The 19654-nt window shown below is 32.7% G+C and overlaps 1 protein-coding gene across 2 annotated transcripts in view; it reads right to left on the bottom strand.

The window, feature by feature from the left end:
- The window catches only part of Crag (DENN domain-containing protein Crag), a 718705-nt gene that overhangs the window by 207080 nt on the left and 491971 nt on the right, over nt 1–19654 (bottom strand). For both annotated transcript variants that reach the window (XM_090406570.1, XM_090406571.1), the window contains exon 23: nt 17037–18221. In XM_090406570.1, coding sequence (XP_090262696.1) covers nt 17037–18221 — 1185 coding nt within the window. The remainder of the gene's footprint in view (nt 1–17036; nt 18222–19654) is intronic.

The following is a 19654-nucleotide window of genomic DNA, read 5'->3' as shown; positions in this document are numbered from 1 at the left end:
TATATGGAATAAGGAAGAGAATTAACACTAAACCATACAAGATAGTATATTGAAGCTAGTTTTAATTTATGAATCTGAAAGCTGGATTACCTTAGGAAAAAGCCTTTATGAAGAAATAAATAGGAGAATTAAGCTAGGCTGAATGGCTTTTGTCAAACTGAAAAAATTCCTGTGCAGTGAAATAAAACCAAAAAATAAAGCTAAACTTTTCAACCAGTGCATCATACCAAGTTATTCAACTAGGTACTGAACAAATGAAAATTTGGAACCTAGCTGACCTATCTGTACTCAGTATTGGCTTAAACCAGATATAAACATGATGGTACAACACGTTTATTTCTGGTTTAAGTAATTACAAAGTATAATTAATGCTGACTTCTTGCTATAGAGATTTCATGCTGATTCATCCATTGCTTGGTTAAACAAGGTCTCCACTGTTTCATCAAGGAATAAGGAAGAACAGTGAAAAGTCAGCTACTAAAACAACATAACATCTAGAAGCCAAACTGGAATTTTCCATCAATTCTTCTGCCATGAGAACAAACTCCCCAAGATCAGAAGAACTGAAGATCAAAACCATCAATTTGGCGAGTATCGACGAAAAGAAAATTGAACATGCAGAAGAATTGGAAAAGTACCATGTAAAAATAATGAGTGTTACCGAGACAAAGAAGACGAACAGATAATATCCTTCTAAATAATAAGTATGTAATGCTATATTGGGGCAATAACGATCAAGGTAAGGAAGGAGTAGCAATAGCATTCATCACCAAACATGAAGATAAATATCTTGATTGCAAGGCTTTTCAAGGCAACTTGTGTGGGAAACTTCAAATTGGAAAAATAGACAAGGAAACTTATTTGTGCCTATGGCCTCACAGAAGGTCCATCTAAGGAAGAAATGTGGGAATTTGTGTTATCAGTAGAGGCAGCTGACAAAGAAAATTGTCAAGATGGTCCTTGCTGGAGATTTAAACAGCAGAGTACAAAATGAATCCAAATAAGCATACAAAAACATTTTGGAAAAATTTGGTGAAATGGGAAGACTAATAATAATGGTAAGTACCTGCTGAATTTCTGCTTAGGATATGAAGTGGTCATTACCAATAACTTGTTCAAATGTAAAGATGTGAATGAGTTCGCATGGAGAAAAGATACAAGAAATAAGAGAAGCATCATTGACTATCCTCTCTAAATCCTACTCACACCTCATCGTGGTGGAGTGGTGTAGGTGAAGTATGTCGGAAGCTTGATCTTCTAGCAGGGCCACCTTAGGCATGAAGGCTAACATCAATATTCTTGGCTAACGTGGGAGGCGTCTGGTGATTGGGCCAGCAACCCGTCATTAGATGTAAAACAATATTGCTTGAGAAACCAAGACAAACATGAATCGGATGGAAAAATTGGATATCGATCGGAAACAAAAAAGGAAAAGAAAACGATATGGAATAATAAAACTAGCAACATGGAATGTAAGAGCAATTAATGGAAAAGAGGAAGAACTTATAAAGAAATAGCCAAAAGAAACATTAAAATATGCACCATGACAGAAACAAAAAAAAAAAAAAAAAAAAAGGAAATGGAACAATGAACATATAAGACTATATATTTATATACAGTGGAGTAAAAAAAACAAAAGGGCTGAAGCCAGAGTAGGAATAGTAATATATAAAGAGTTAAACGAAAATATAGAAGAATATAAATATATAAATGAAAGAATATTAACAGGTCGGATAAAAACAGAAGCTTTTTATGAGGACTTACAACAAATAATACAAGAAATAAAACCAAATGAAAAATTAATTATAATGGGAGACTTAAATGCAAGAAAAGGAAATATACCAATAAATGGAATCATGTAAAGATTTAATGAATAAACAATAAACAATAATGGAGGAACATTGATACAATTCTGTGCACATAAGTTAAAAATAATGAATATGCTTTATTAGCATAAAATAACTTTTGGAAACACAAGAGGACAGAAATCAATAATAGATTATATTATATGTAACAAAGTAATACACCCATCAGAAATAGATGTTAGAGTGTTAGCATCAGCAGAAATTGGAAGTGATCATGTTAATATGTAAGACTTTACAAGAAATGGGTGAAAATAAAATCTAAAGAAAACCAACACAATGCTGAAATAAAATTTAAAGTGGAATTATTAAAAGAAGAAAGTATAAAAACATTATACTACAATAGATTAAAACAAAAGTTTCAAGATAACCCATTAAGCAGTGAACAACATGTAGAAGATAACTGGAAGATTTTTAAAACAAATTTAACTGAAATAGCAACAGAAGTATTAGGGATAAAGAAAAGAATAACAAAATCAAGATGGACTCTATGGTTTAATGAAGAAATAAAAATGCTAACAAAAATAAAGAAAAGAAAAGAAAGAAAAATATCAAAAATAGCTACAAATGAAAACAACAGATAATTGAAACGAATATAAAGAAATAAGAAATAAAGTTAATCAAAAGAAAATAGAAAGCAAAAATCAATTTTGGGAATCATATACGAAAGAACTTGAACATAATTTCTATGGTATACAGAAACAAATGTGGAGATTTATTAATACACAAAAGAAGGAAGAAGCAGAATATATCCTAATATTAAAAGTAGAAATAGAAGAATTAGAAAATTATTTTAAAAATCTTTATAAACAAACAGTTGAAACAAAAGTAGAACTAGATAAACAAACAAATCAAGAAGAAGAAATAAATACAACAGAAACAAAAATTGAAATAACATTCAAAATGCAATTAAAAAATAGAAAATCATCAGGTCTAGATAATATCAATAATGAATTATTAAAAAATGGTAAAGAAATTATAATTCAGAATTTAAATATATTATACAACCAAATAATAAATACAAAACATACCAGTAAAATGGAAGAAAAGTATAACAATACAAATATTTAAAAAAGGAGATTAAAAAAAAACAGAAAATTATAGAGGGACAAATTTATTAAATACCTCATTAAAAGTACTAACAAGAATTCTAAATAATAAAATAACAAACGAATTTAATCTATTAGATGAACAACAAGGTTTCAGAGAAGATAGATCATGTTCAGATGCAATATTCATAATCAGACAATTGATAGAGAAAACAATAGAATACAACTATTTATATGCTTTATAGACCTGGAAAAAGCATTTGACAGAATATTAATTCAAGATGTAATAGAAATATTGCAGAGAACAAAAGTAGCAGAAAACATAATACAAATAATTAAAGCAATATATGATAATAATAGCTGTATAATAAAAACACAAGGAAAAATAAGTAAAGAGATACAAATTAGCAATGGCATTATACAAGGAGACTCTTTTAAGTCCAACAATATTCAATATAATAATGGATGAAATAATACAAAAAGTTAATAAAATACAAAATACAGGAGTGAAAATAAACAATAGAATAATAAGAACTATATGTTATGCAGATGATGTAATATTAATTGCAGAAAATGAAACTCAGCTACAATATTACTACATACATTTAACAAAGCAGCAAAATTGTATAATATGAAGAGACATCAAAAACTAAAACAAAATGTATGACAATATCACAAGAACCACAAAGATGCAAATTAGAATTGGAAGGTACTATTATTGAACAAATAACGAATTACAATTATTTAGGTATATAACTGAACTGGGAAGGAAGGCCACATCTAGAAGTCAAAGAACAAGTTGCAAAAGCTGCAAGAATATCAGGATGCTTGAATGAAACAATATGGAAAAATAAACATCTTAGAGACAAAAACCAGAATTTATAAAGCAGTAATCAGGCCTATTATGACATATAATGTAGAAACAAGACCAGACACTAGGAAAACAAGACAAATGTTAAACAGAAGTGAAATGAATATATTAAGTAAATAAAACTAGATTAGATAAAATAAAAAATACAGATATAATAAGAAAACAGTGTGAAATATAAGCAATAAACAATTGGGTAGCAACCTGAAGAATAAAATGGATTGAACACGTGGAAAGAAGTGAAGATAGAATAATAAAAGAAATCTATAATTTGAAACCAAAGAATAAGAGAAGAACAGGAAGACCTAGAAAAAGATTAAAAGATACTATTAAAGAAGATGAAGTCTCGGTCGGAACAGATACTACATCTAATGTGTGAGGAAGAAGATCATTGACTATGTTATTGCTAATAGTGATATCTTTAACACTATCAGCAATAACATTGACTATGTTATTGCTGATATTAATGTTATCTTGAACCATTGACAATAACATAATCAATGGTTCAATATACAAAAGATTTGAAATTGGAAGTGATCAAAACTTAATTTTTAAGTAGGATAAAAATGAATATCACACTGAAAAGAACAAGTAAGAAAGTTTTAAAAGAATTAAAGTTGAGCAGCTTTTACAGAAGAACTGTAGACTCAACTATGCAAACAGCATTCAAGAAAAATGAAATGCTTCAAGAACAAGAACCAAACATTGGAGGCTCAGAGTGGCAAACTGAAGAAAACATTGACTGATTCATTCTATGGAGAGATGTGAAGTTTCCTGCAGGGAAAAAAAAAAATAAGAACACCATAGTAGACAAGAATTAAAAGAAGCAGTCCTGAAAAAGAAGAAAGCATACTGAAAGTTTGAAAATAAGTTGGTAGATATCCTAAAAGAATACAGAGAAAAATGTAAGAGGACCTATGTGTAAAAGTAGCTAAACAAAGTCATGGGAAGAAATTGGCAAAAACATAGTGTTAAATTGTGAACGAAGAATTTTATGATTATTAATACTTCATTCATGATTTAACATGAATTGCATTTCCTGAGCTAAGTTTGCTATTAAATAAATTGTAATTTAAACACTTACTGTTTTTTGTTCATTGAAATAATAATTGTAATTTTTTTTATTTATTTATCTTATATAAATTCCTTATATTAACTTGTAAATGTATCCTAAGCGAACTGTAATATATGCATTTTATTTGTAGTTACTGAAAGTGAAAGTATTTCTAAGGGATTCTGCTAATGTGATTTGATTGGCTGCTGTCAGAAAACTATGTTATTTTGAGACAGCACGTGCCTTAGTGTTGGGAACTGTACAACGATCACATGAAAATTTCGTTGTAAACTGAAAGAGCGGAGAAAGTTTGGGAGGGAAAGAGAGAGAGGATTTATGAAATATAGGAAGAAGGAACGAGAAGGAAATTGGAGAGAGTGTGGGAAAGTCATGAGATGTGATCTAACCTGGGATCGTACGATGTAACAAAAATTTGTAAACTTGTTCCGATTTTAATGAATCTTACTTCGAACTCATATTTATTTATAGTTTCCTGTCACCTAAAAGATCTATGCAAGTATACTTGAGAAATGGTTGAAAATACACAAAGATTATTGAAGAAAAAATGAAAGAGTTTGAGAACAGGAACCAAACCTTGGAGATTCAGTGGAAATCTTGAAGAAAACCTTGATTGAGTCAGCCAGAAAGGCATGTGGTGAGGTTATCTGCAAAGGATAGAAAAATCAGAAGTACATGGTGGACACAGGAAGTTATAGAGGCAGTGAAGGAAAAGAAAGCATATCAAAATTTCCTGGCAAATAAGTCAGCTTTTGCTCTTAGAGAATACAGAGACAAATGTAAGAAAGCAAAACACTGTGTAAAACTAGCTAAACAAAAGTCATGGGAGGACTTTGGCAAGAACATAGAAAATAAATATCAAGAAGGTGGTAAGACTGGAGGTTGTTGAAGAATGTTAGAAATGGAGGAAAGAGTGCTGTAAAAGGAGTTAGAGATGATAAAGGTGACATGAAAACAGAAGAAAAAGATATCCTTGAAGTATGGAGTAATTACTTTGAAAAACTGCTAAATGAAACAAGCAGTGATGACAGCACAGTGATAAAAAACACTGACCAGGCATGCAGTCAGGAATACATATCCATACTTGAAGTAGAAAAAGCCATCAAAGGCTTGAAATGTGGAAAGGCAGCAGGAGTAGATGATATTCGACCAGAAATGCTGGAGTATGGTGGTATAAGAGTCTTACAGTGGCTGCACTGCATAGTTCAGAAAGCCTGGACAGAGGGACGAATTCCCGATGATTGGAGTAGAGCTCTAATAGTACCCATATATAAAAAGGGAAATAAAACTGAATGTGAGAATTACAGAGGTATTTCTCTACTGAGTGTTCCTGGCAAAATCTATGCAAGTATACTTGAGAAACGGTTGAGAAGAATTGTGGAAGAAAAGCTTGGTGAAGAACAAGCTGGATTCAGGCCAAATAGAGGCTGTCAGGATCAGATCTTCACTTTACGACAAATAGTTGAGAAAGCATGGGAATATAACAAAGATCTGCATTTATGTTTTGTCGATCTGGAAAAGGCATATGACAAGGTGCCAAGAGAGAAGCTAATCAATACGCTACAGTTATATGGTGTCAGTGGGACATTATATCAAGGAATACTTAATCTTTATTTGAGTTGTAAGTCAGCAGTTAGAATTGAAGGAAGTACAGGAAGATGGTTTTATGTTAAATCTGGTGTGAGACAAGGATGTACATTATTCCCTCTGTTATTCATTATCTATATGGATCACATTATGAAGGAAAGTGGTATTAAACATGATATCAGAATTGGAGATGATAATGTCAGCTCTTTGCTTTATGCGGATGATGTTATACTTCTAAATAAATCTGCTACAAGTTTGCAAGATTCCCTTACTAAATTGAATACTGTTGTAATAGATATGGTATGAAGGTCAGCAATAAAAGACAAAGAAAATGAAAATAGGCAGAATCATTGAAAATGTCAACTGTGTTGTGAATGGAGAACCTGTGGAACAAGTAAAACATTTCAGCTACTTAGGCACGATTTTTACTGAAGATGGTAAATTAAATATAGAAATAGACAACAGAATCAGCAAAGCTGGTATGGTGGGAAGTCAACTGAATAAATTCATGTGGAATAAGAGAGAAATTAGTCGGAACACTAAATTAGCTGTATACAAGACAGTGTTCAAACCAGTTTTAACTTATTGGATCTGAGAGCTAGGTCAGAAGTAAAACACTTGACCAAAGACTAGAAATGCAGATATGAGAATCCTCAGAAAGATTAGAGGCGTTAACAGATGGCAATATCATATTAAAAACGAGGATATTAGGAAAGAATATGACATTGCCAGCATCCAGGAATGCGTTAGCAGAGCTAATCTCAGGTGGTATGGTCACTTAAGCAGAATGGGCAGGGGAAAGATTAGCAAAACAAGTGTTCTCTGCCAGGTTGGCAGGAAAACGACCCAGAGGAAGACCAAGATATAGGTGGATTGATACGGTACAAAGTGCCTTAGACGATAGAAATATAAGATCTAATAATGTTGGAATCTTGACAAGTAACAGACTGATTTTGAGGAAAATTGTAGATAGGAAGTTAGTAATGATGTAAATTTTGCATGTAGTACTATCATATCCTGTACACCCCTTGAGGGTACATGTCAGGAATTTGATGATGATGAGTTTTCTGTCACCTTGTAAAGGAATTTACCTGAGTGAAAGGATAAAAATATGATCGAGATTATCGTAAGAGAACTTATTACGAGCAAGAATATACATCTTCCAGTCATAACAAATAAGTTATTGAACTCAGGGATACTATAAGTTTTGTGTTGCCTATAGTGGAAGATTATTGAGTGCCTAGAAGTGTTGTAAGAGTTTTCCATAATGTGCAAGCTATGATGATCATACTGGTAAGAATATCTATTCTATAACTCCCGTGTGATAGTGTTGCTTGTGTCCAGAGAACTTGGTCAAATTTCATGTTGCTGGAGCCAGCTAGTTAAGCCTGAATGAGTGATATTATAAAACATTTTCCTTGTGAAACTAATGTGAGAAACTTCATTGAAGAATTAGTTTGTGTTTGAATGTGTTATCTCACAATGTATATGTAAATGCAAGACTGAGCCTTTTAAGAACTATTTTAATCCTCTGATAGATATTGATGATGCCAGCTAAGTGTTTGATAAAATTGAAGTTTGTGATTATTCTATGAGACTAAAAAGAATTACTTTTTAAGTGTTTTGCTGAATATTGTTGTTGTTTAAGGTGAAACTAAGTTGAAAGCCTAACGGATGAGAATTGTGAAAGCCTTATATATAAGTTCTAGCAGTAAATGATGCACTCAGCTGAGTAGAATCAAATACTTTATTGGATGTATAAATTATTTTTTCTAATTGTATTGATCTTAATAGAGTTCTTGTTTCTTATGCAAGAATAATTTTGTGAGAGAATTAAATATTTTGTTAAACTTGATTCTTGTGCTTGCCTAATTTCAGTTTGATTGCACCGCTCATTAAAATATGAATCTTGCGGGAAACTATGTATAAGTAAGAAAATTTCGGCCCGTAATAAGTTCACGTAGCTGTTGTGCTATTTGATGCTTGATTCCTTGATTCACAATAACTGTGTGATTTCAAACATAGAGTGGCGCAGTATAATAAAAATTTTCTTTATGTTTGAATGTGGGGTCAACCAACAACTAGCAAATATAAAGTTGAATAAAAGACGAAAGCAACAAAATGGTGCAGTCGACAGGGTTTTGATTCACTAACGATAATTGAGAAATAAATTTTGTTGACACAATAGCCTACTAGGAATTAATTCCTAAAAACTTTAATAGTAAATTTAATTGAATCATGATGAGTTGGTTGTGAAACAATTAGGCAAGGAAAAGTAAATTTTAAATAGTCTTGACATTCATGATTGAATGAATTATAGAGTAACCGATAAACAGATATGACTCATGCATCTAGCACAGGAATGGAGGATAGTGAATGCTTCCGTACTGTAAATCCCCAACAAGTCTTTCCTCAGTTTTTAGGGGAAGAATCACATGATGTACTATCTTTTTTTTCCTTCGTTGAAAAGCTTAGAGAATTAGCAAACGATTGATTTTCAATGACTAATATTACTACGAAGTAAGTTGACTGGTAAGGCAAGGACATTTTTATATTCATCTCCAGTGCTTAAGGAAGCATTAGAATATCAGAAGTTTAAAGATGTCTTAATTTCAGTTCTCTAAATTGAGAAGTATTGGACCCAACTTGTGGAAACTACAGAGGATCACACAAAAGGATAAAGAAAGTGTTACAGAGTTTTATAATCGCATCTTGACTCTTTCTAACAGCTTGAACGTGTCTAATGAAGATAAACCTCATTTGGATTAGGCTGTTTTCCAGCAGTTTCTCCTAGGTGTCAGACCAGAATTGAGGGGACTGCCTACAAGAAGAAAATTAACACCTTAGAAGAATGTTTCAAAGTTGTCAAGGAAAAAGAACAAACGATAGGAGACTTTTGTCCCTTATCTAAAGTAGGTCATGTGAGCATTATAAATAAGACTGATTATTCCTTAAACCAATCTGAGACTGGAAAGGAAAATAAAAGTGAAAAGGGAAAAAAGAAGAATAATGGAGAAAATTCCTTAAATGTTAATCATATAGTTGAGAGTGAAGAACTATCCAACAAGGACAGTTTAATGCAAGAAATAAAAATCTTAATTCATCATGAAGTAAAACGATTACATCAACCAGTAATAGATTGCATTGATGAAGTAATGAAGCAGCTGGTAGTTATTACTACACCTTTCATGAAAACCACAACCCTACAACAGATGGAATCAACAAAATGGTGGAACAAGAAGTAAAAAAACAGAATCAACCTATATTAGCAAATCTGGACAAAGTGGTGCATGAATTAGAAAGACTCAATCTACAGATGCCCATTACCTCTCAACCTCAAGCAAAGAAAGAGTTTTTCTCCAACTCAACCTATATTAGCAAATCTGGACAAAGTGGTGCATGAATTAGAAAGACTCAATCTACAGATGCCCATTACCTCTCAACCTCAAGCAAAGAAAGAGTTTTTCTCCAACTATAAGGATCCTCCAAGATGCTTTCGATGCCACAGGACTGGGCATATTGCTAGGAATTGTTTCGATACTAAAGGAACATACTCAAACAATGGATGGGATTTGAATTTTGGACAGATTCCTCACAAAGTACATAGTAATCTTGATAACTATTTTAAGATGAATGAATCAATTATGAAAATCAGAGGAAATATCCAAGGGTATCAATGTAATATCTTACTAGATACAGGTTGCAATGCTTCAACTATCAGTAGAAGCCCTCATACATATAAAGCACAGAATATGGAAAAATATTATTAAATTGAGAAGACCAGTGAGAATTATTACTCTCTCTGACTACTTTTATGGCATATAAGAAAGCTCGTATAAGGATTTTTCTACCAAATTTTGGGTTATTTGTTTGGCAGGATCAACTGATTATTCCATCAACACCCAACTTGAGTTCTCACATCATTTTGGGAACTAACTTTATGAAAAATTATTGCGTCTCATGTGACTTTTCTAAGGGTGAGATATCCATAAGGAACAGAAGAAGAAATATCTGGAGAAATAATACACCTACAAATATTGGATGAAAGCACAACTAACAAAAAGGCATGGTAAGACGAATGTGATACAACCTACAAGTAAAATACAATCAACTAGTAATGAGTCAATTGAAGATTTCAATGACTCAAATTCTGATAAACCTAATCAACCTCAAGCTAAACCTACCACAGACTTAACATTACAAGAGCAAATATCTACACCTGAATTAGAAGTTGGCAAAACAGATCAACTGATAATTGGAATCAACTTTGCTAAAGCAATTAGTTTACATCCAAGATCTAATAAGGCAAGAAGAAGAATGGAGGGAAAGGACAAGTCTGACAGACTATCCTACTTAGAAGATTCTTTGGAGAATGTATAGGGAAGGAAAAGGAATTTTCAGGGAATGGCAGATCCCAGAAGAAGTACCATTAGATTGAAAAACCCAGTCATGAGACAATCAAGACACAAGGCTAGAGACAGAAATGAGGGACTCTGCTCCGATGATACATCCCCATACTACAAAAATAAGGGACAAACTAGTCCCAGTAATGAAAGCCGAATGAATCTAACTAAAATTGTAGAGAGATACAAAAATACTGACTGTAGTAATAAATTAGATTATATTCAAACTAGATATTATTTAAGACCTTGAAAAGGAGATAAGTCTATTTTCTCCACTCATGAGTCTTGTGTGAAAAATTTTTCAGAGGAAAAATAAGCCTTTGTTAAATTGTGAATGAAGAATTTTATGATTATTAACACTTCATTCATGATTTAACATGAATTAGATTTCCTGAGCTAAGTTTGCTCCTAAATAAATTGTAATTTTAACACTTACTGTTTTTTGTTCATTGAAATAATAATTGTAATTTTTGTTAGTTATTTATCTTATATAAATTCTTTATATTAACTTGTAAATGTATCCTAAGCGAGTAATATATGCATATTTTATTTGTTGTTACTGAAAGTGAAAGCATTTCTAAGGGACTCTGCTAATGTGATTTGATTGGCTGCTGTCAGAAAACTATGTTATTTTGAGATAGCGCGTGCCTTAGCGTTGGGAACTGTGCAACAATCATGTGAAAATTTCGTTGTAAACTGAAATAGCGGAGAAAAACAAGTTTGGGCGGGAAAGAGAGAGAGGATTTATGAGATATCGGAAGAAGGAATGAGAAGGAAATTGGAGAGAGTGTAGGAAGGTCGTGAGATGTGATCTAACCAGGGATCGTACGACGTAACAAAGATTTGGAAACTTGTTCTGATTTTAATGAATCTAACTTTGAGCTCATATTTATTTATAGTTTCCTGTCACCTTGTAAAGGAATTTACCTGAGTGAAAGGATAAAAATATGATTGAGATTATCGTAAGATAAGTTATTACGAGCAAGAAAATACATTTTCCAGTCATAACAAATAAGTTATTGAACTCAGGGATACTATGTTTTGTGTTGCCTATAGTGGAAGATTATAGAGTGCCAAAAGTGTTGCAAGAGTTTTCCATAATGTGCAAGCTATGATGATCATACCGGTAAGAATATCTATTCTATAACTCACGTGTGATAGTGTTGCTTGTGTTCGGAGAACTTGGTCAAATTTTGTGTTGCTGGAGCCAGCTAGTCAAGCCTGAATGAGTGATATTATAAAACATTTTCCTTGTGAAACTAATGTGAGAAACTTCATTGAAGAATTAGTTCGTGTTTGAATGTGTTATCTCACAATGTATATGTAAATGCAAAACTGAGCCTTTTAAGAACTATTTTAATCCTCTGATAGATATTGATGATGCCAGCTAAGTGTTTGATAAAATTGAAGTTTGTGATTATTCTATGAGACTAAAAAGAATTACTTTTTAAGTGTTTTGCTGAATATTGTTGTTGTTGTTGTTTAAGGTGAAACTAAGTTGAAATCCTAACGGATGAGAATTGTGAAAGCCTTATATATAAGTTCTAGCAGTAAATGATGCACTCAGCTGAGTAGAACCAAATACTTTATTGAATGTATAAATTATTTTCTAATTGTATTGATCTAAATAGAGTTCTTGTTTCTTATGTAAGAATAATTTTGTGAGAGAATTAAATATCTTGTTTAACTTGATTCTCGTGCTTGCTTAATTTCAGTTTCATTGCCGCTCATTAAAATACGAATCTTGCAGGAAACCCTATGTATAAGTAAGAAAATTTCAGCCTGTAATAAGTTCACGTAGCTATTGTGCTATTTGATGCTTGATTCCTTCACAATAACTGTGTGATTTCAAACATAGAGTGGTGCAGTATAATAAAAATTTTCTTTATGTTTGAATGTGGGGTCAACCAACAACTAGGAAATATAAGGTTGGATGAAAGACAAAAGCAACAATAGCAAATAAATAACGGGAAGGTAGCAAAATGTTCTGGAAGCTATTGAAAAATGCTTAGAAATGAAGGAAAGAGTTCTGTTAAAGGAATCAAAGGTGACATGACAACCAAAGATAAGAATATTCTAGATGTCTGGAGTAGTTACTTGGAAAGATAAATGAAACAAGCAGTGACAGAACAGTAGAAGAAATATTCAGTAGGAGCAAACAGGCGTACATATCAATACTTGAAGTAGAAAAAGTTATCAAAAAGCTTGAAATGTGGAAAGGCAGCTGATAGATATTTGAGATATTTATATTTGAGCCAGAAATGAAAAATCTAAAAGTTTTTACAGTGGCCACACTGTATAATTCAGAGGGCCTAGTCAGAGAGTCAAATTCCAGATGATTGGAATAAAGTTCTTATAGTACCTATCGGTAAAAAGGAAAATAAAACCAAAATGAGAATTAAGGAGTTTCTCTACTGAGGTTCCAAGTAAGATTTATGAAAGCATAATTGAAAGAAATTTGAAAGACTTAAACAAAACAGGTAGTCACAGAACAAACAGGAGTACCTATCAATACTTGAAGTTGATATCAAAAGCCTGAAATGTGGAAAGGCAGCTGGAGTAGATGACATATTTGAGCATTTCTTGAGTAGAAATGCTCAAATATGGAGGTAAAAAAGTTTTACGATGGCTATGCTACATAATTCAGAAGGAATGGTCAGATGGTCTAATTCCAGGTGGTTTGAGTAGAACTCTCATAGTACTCATCTATAAAAAGTGAAATAAAACTGAATGCGAGAATTACAGAGGTATTTCCCTAATGAGTGTTCCTAGAAAGATTTATGTAAGTATACTTGAGAAAATGCTAAGAAAACTTTTCAAATGGAAGCTTGGAGAAGAACAAACTAGATTCATGCCAAACAGAAGTTGTCCAGATCAGATTTTCACTTTAAGACATAGAGTTGAGAAACAAAGATCTTTAAGTTTTGTGTTTCTGGAAATGGCCTACAAGGTACCCAGAGAAAAGATTTTCAAAATGCCACAGTTATATGGTGTTGATGGAACATTGTTGATATTTAATACAGTCTGTATGTAAGTCAGCAGTTAATATCAAAGGAAACACAGAAAGTTGGTTTGATGTAAAATCAAAAGTAAGACAAGGGTGCATGCTATCTTCACTTTTATCATCGGGGGGGGGGGGGGGGCTGGAAAGTTCTGATAAACACCTAGAAATCTTTATTGTTTATTATTATTATTATTATTAGAATTGCTTTAACGTCACAAAAGTGACATTAAAGCAACTCATATAACCAAAAGAAAGAACATGAGGAGATAAGAAAATATAAGAACATAAGTTAGCTTCATAACTCTGCTACTAGTATGTTCTTTCTTGTGGTTATATTAGCTGCTTTAATATCATTTTTGTTCTAGGTGTTTATCAGAACTCCCCCCCCCCTCGTATATGAACTGTATTATGAAAAGAAGTGACATTGCACCTGATGTTAGAATTGGAGATATCAAACTTAGCTCATTGCTTTAGGCAGATAATGTACTCTTATACAAATCCAGTGCAAGTTTCCAGGATTATGAACAACTGCAACATTGGCATAAAAATCTGCAACAAAAAGACCGAAACTATGAAAATAGGCAGAAACGTAGAAATCTACAAATGCATTCTCAATGGAGAACCTAAAGAACAAGTAAAATATTTCAGCTATTTAGACATAGTTTTTAGTAACAATGTCAAATTAAATATGGAAACAGACAACAGAATAAGCAAAGCTGGTATGGTGGGGAGTAATTTTAATAATAAATAAATAGATAAATAAGAGAGAAATTAGTCAAAACACTAAATCAGCAGTATACAAGGCAGTGTTCAAACCAATTTCAAGTAAATCTGAGAGCTGGGTTAAAAATAAAGTACTTGCTCAAAGACTAGAGACCACAGACTTGAGTTCTGAGAAAACAGGCATGAATGAATGAATGCATCAATAGTCATATTAAAAATGATGATATTAGGAACTTGATACTGTCAGCATTCAAGAATGTGTGAGCAGAGCTAATCTAAGGTAAAATGGTCACTTAAATAGAATGGGAGTAGAAAGATTAACAAAGCAAGTGTTTGGTGCCAAGATGGCAGGAAAAGATTCAGAGGTAAACCAAGATCAAGGTGGACTGGTTGTGAGAAACATCCTAGAAGACTGAAATATCATTATGGCAATATTGAAGTGCTGAGAGGCAATACAGTGATTTGGAGGAAGACTTTTGATAAGAGATTAATAATAATATAAACTTAATAATGTAGTACTGTCATGGTATCCTGTACACCTCTTGGGAGCACATATCAAGAAATTGAGAAGAAATTAAATTCTTGTTTTAATCATAAGCAAAGTATATAAGCAGTTGCACATAGAGGCTGTTAATTTATTTCCTTTGAATTGCTCAGTTTATTATTATTATTTTGTATGATGATACAACGGTCGTGAGGCCCCTTTTACAGGGAAGTACGACACCATCTCAATCCTCCCTAATTTTATCCGGGCTCAAGACTGGCATAGCTGACGAATCAGACCTATGGCTGGGTCTTAAGTATTCCTGACTGTAATCCATGTGTGTTCACGGGACTGGTTTGCCTGTTCTGGGGACGAAAAAACCTGAGTTTCCGGCTGAAAAATCCCCCACCTCCGTATGAGACTGGATAACTCACCTTTTGTTGAAAGAGAACAGATAAAGGTTCCTCATGTCACTGAAGGGAATCAAATCCAGGTCTTTCCGACCAAAGGGGTTCATTCATCTATACCAACTGAGCTATGGAGGCTCTTGCATTGCTCAGAATTTGTAGTGCATAAACTGCTAACTTCATATATATCTATCTGTAAAACACACATGCACGCATAGAGATAGATAGAGAGAGAGAGATCCATGTCATCAGCAACACTTTATTTTAGATGTTGTTTAAGGTTCTACATTATTTTGATAACTGCTTCTTTAGATCTATGATTTATGTCCTAATAGTAGAGAAATTTTATACATATAACAATCAGAGATGTGCCGTTAAAGAAACTGCCACAGATCAGCATATTTGAACACAGCTGTTGCATCTACTCTCTATATAAATTTTATATATATATATATATATATATATATATATGTGTGTGTGCATAACAATATGTCAAATTCTCTAAGTGGTTAATACTATTTTGTAGGGATACTAAAGTAATACTATTTTGTAGGGATACTCATGTTGTTTTATTGTTTCATCAAATAAATACAGGCGGTCCCTGGGTTATGGGTGACTTGACTTACGGTGTTCCGTACTTATGAATGGGCTCCTAAGGCTCCTATAAGGATAATTAATAATTTGCGAACCAGTTTCTTTCACACATGTAAACAAACCTGCACTTCAGCGCATTATTAAGCAGCTCTTCCTGTTATTTGGAAGTCAATTTAAGGGCCTGGGTCACACTTGCCATGTTTGAAGATTGAAGAAGAATTAACCAGTGAAGACCTTATGGAGATAGAGAAGAGGCTGATAGAAGCACAAGAACACAAGGAATCTGAAGATCCAGAGCCAAGAAAGTTTATGACAAAAGAATTAGCTGAAGCTTTTTCTCACTGAAGCAGGATTTGCTAAACTTGAGCAAGATCCTAACTTTTAGTGGTTTACAAAGGTTTATGATGCAATTAGTGAGAACATCAGCTGCCATAACCATTAACATTCTTTTCTGAAATTTCTCCTATCTTCTATCTAAACATTTTGTATGAGTTTGTTTTTGTGTTCTGTTTGTTTAAATTAAAAGAAAGAGCACAATTTCTGTAACTTATTATTATAGTATTACACTTATTATTGCCACATATGAGCCATTATAGTATTGCTATTATTATTACTGCATATGCACTGTTCATTAGGGATCCGAGTTACAAATCCGACTTAAAGATGTTCTCAGGAGCGTATCTTATTCATAACCCAGGGACTACCTGTATTTGACTTAAAGATATGTTCAAAATTATTTGGGAAAATTATGATGAAATATCAGTTTATGAAAGTATATGGTTTCTTAATATTAAAGCTTGATATGCAGAATAACTCTAGTACATTCTGATTAATCTCCATCACAGGTAAGTGTAATGAAGTTCAATCCATTTAGGATTGAATAAAAAAATGAACCATGAGGACTGTTTCCTTTAAATTAATCTTTAAATGTTATACACAGGCAAAAAAAATGTTCAATGTTAACATTAGCACATCAGAATTACCTTTAGTGGGAGTTGTAGATGCTGATAGAGACTGCCGAAATTCACTGATTTTATTAGCAACAGAATTTGCAGCTGATTTTAAACTATCAAACAACACTTCTGAATGTCTAGAAGTAAAACGAGAAAGCCCAAATGATGAGGAACTAACAGAGAATGGCCTTCCTGGTGTCCTGGTCCCAGGAATTTTAGTATCAACTTTAGAGCGAGGAGGGACTGGCAATGTTGATGATCTCGATAATGATTTTTTATTGGAATTAATATTTAAATATATCATGTCATCTTCAAGATAATCTATATTGGCAGGAAGATTATTAGAATCATGGTTGGAGTCATTATGAAATGTGGAGCTACGAATAACTTTTGCTCCTTCCTCTTCCCAAGTTTTATCTTGGGAAACAGTTGTATTTTGAATTTCATCTACTGCATTACCCAAACCTAAGTTATAAGAAAGGGTAGAAGCCATTCGTGGCAGTCCACTTCCTGTAAATAAATCCCAATTCAGTACTGCTTCCTTTAGAGGGCTTAAAGTTGAAGAGAGAAAATCCTTGTCATGAGGAGTATTATTAGCACTTGCACTAGCACTACTAACACTTGGGCTCCCACTTAAGCTGCTATCTAATGAAAATGGTCCTAGCAGGTCATTTTCATCTAATGTCATGTGAGCATCAGAAGCAGTACCATGATGTCTCTTTATTGGTATGTTGGGTGATCTTGGAAGTGGCAAAAGATGTGAATTCAGTGTATCTGAGACTGTCTCTGCTTCCAACTCTGTTTCTGATTCTTCATCACATCTGCTGAGACCAAAAGCTTTCGAAATTGAACCATTCTCTTCCTGCTTTTTAGGAGACATGCTTTTCATTACTGGAAAGTTCAAATGATTTCCATTTCTTCCATTTTCAGGTTTGTGGCTCATTTCTCGTGCATCTCTAATTTTACGAATGATTTGAACATCATTTCCAAAACTATATGACCTGTTAAAAGATGAGTGATTTTCTACTTCCAGTGCTTCAGAAGATGGTCCACTGCAATGTCTAACCCTCCAGTGACGAGCTCCTCTGCGACTGGGATCACCTGCACTCTTATGCCTGCGTCTGTTGTCAATCTGATTTGTATCTTCATCATCAAAAACTGAGTCATCCAGCAGTGTAGTACATGTAGTCATCAGTACACCAGCTGGACTGTCCACTAGAATAAGATTTATTAAAATGGTGAAATTAATGTCAGATCTAATTAAATAAATCTAATTTCAATTCACAACAAATAAGGATTACGTTATTAAATTTTATATCAGTAATATACTTTTTAGCAAAATTATCAACTATATCCTGTTCTCAGAGGAAAAAGGATGATTATTCACATATAGATTACATATATCTCAGTCAATATAAAAATTCTTTGAATGATTATAGTTTAAATCATTCAAAAGACTAAAATGATGTCTTGAAATGATGCTCCATAAGACAAAGAAGTCTAGCATGGTGAATAGTGTAATATTTAAATTTATATATTAGTTTGTCCAATTCACATTATATTAAGGTTTCAACATTTCACATCTTTTACTGTGCACCAACCACTACATGAGAAATAGTTACCTGGCACATTAACTCTAGAATACTTATGCTCATAATTTTTACTCCATTTTGGACATGGACACAACAAATTAGTCCATGATCCCATATTTACTTTCTCAGCAGTTTCTTTAATTCTGAAAAGGTTAACAGTACTCTGTGTGTGGACGCACACACAAATCCTATGGTCTCATTGTTTATAGTTGATATGGTATTAATGTCATCATAATAATTTTTACAACCATGGGTCTTCGTATCTCTTTTTTTTCTGATAAGGTAGAATTATGTTTTAAACAATGATTTTTCAATTGCTGATCGTGTAAGAATAATTTTCTATACTTCTGAATATCCAATCTCAGAACTAGTTTTGCTTCTGATCTTGGATTAGGTTAAATTCCACCTTTAATGTTGGATTTATTGGTATGGTTGCATTGGAATCATAATGCTTACCACTATTGTACCATGGCTTAAAAATAATTGTAATAACTGTACATGTAGTAATTAGTTTAATAACATATTTTCACCATAGCATGATATATGTTTAGGAACATTTTTCAAATAACATGGTTCTCTCTAAAAAAAAAACAAATCCAACAGATAACCAATGTCGAACATTTTGTGTAAATACACTGATTTCCAGTTGGAACTTTTTTTTATGTAACTCCCACCCACGAAAGGTTGTAAAACTATAGTAAAGTAGTACTGTGTGCAGGCTGAGGATTTTTAATATTTTTTTTATTCAATTATTTCACATAATCTGGAAAACTTGGAGAACAAACATGGAACTTTTTAAACTATACATATTTGGTCGTTTTATAATAGAAATACAATTTTATTAATACAGACCAGTTTACAATAAAACATTTATTAAAAACCTACCAGTTTCACCAGCAAACTGTCTGGCTTTTTCAAGGCGTTACGGAGATATGAAAGCTAGTACATGCAAATTGAAAGGAACATAAAAAACGTTGTAAATCAACTAGTAGCTATGGTTACACATTTCGCGTGACAGAGATGACTTATTGTTCTTATTCATTATCACGCAAGCAT

This window comes from Typopeltis vanoorti, chromosome 16 (assembly GCF_054136105.1).
Source record: "Typopeltis vanoorti isolate ZY-2024b chromosome 16, IOZ_Tvanoo_1.0, whole genome shotgun sequence".
NCBI lineage: Eukaryota > Metazoa > Arthropoda > Arachnida > Uropygi > Thelyphonidae > Typopeltis > Typopeltis vanoorti.
The sequence above is the reverse complement of the archived record's forward strand: the minus strand, read 5'-3'. Positions and strand labels throughout refer to the sequence as shown.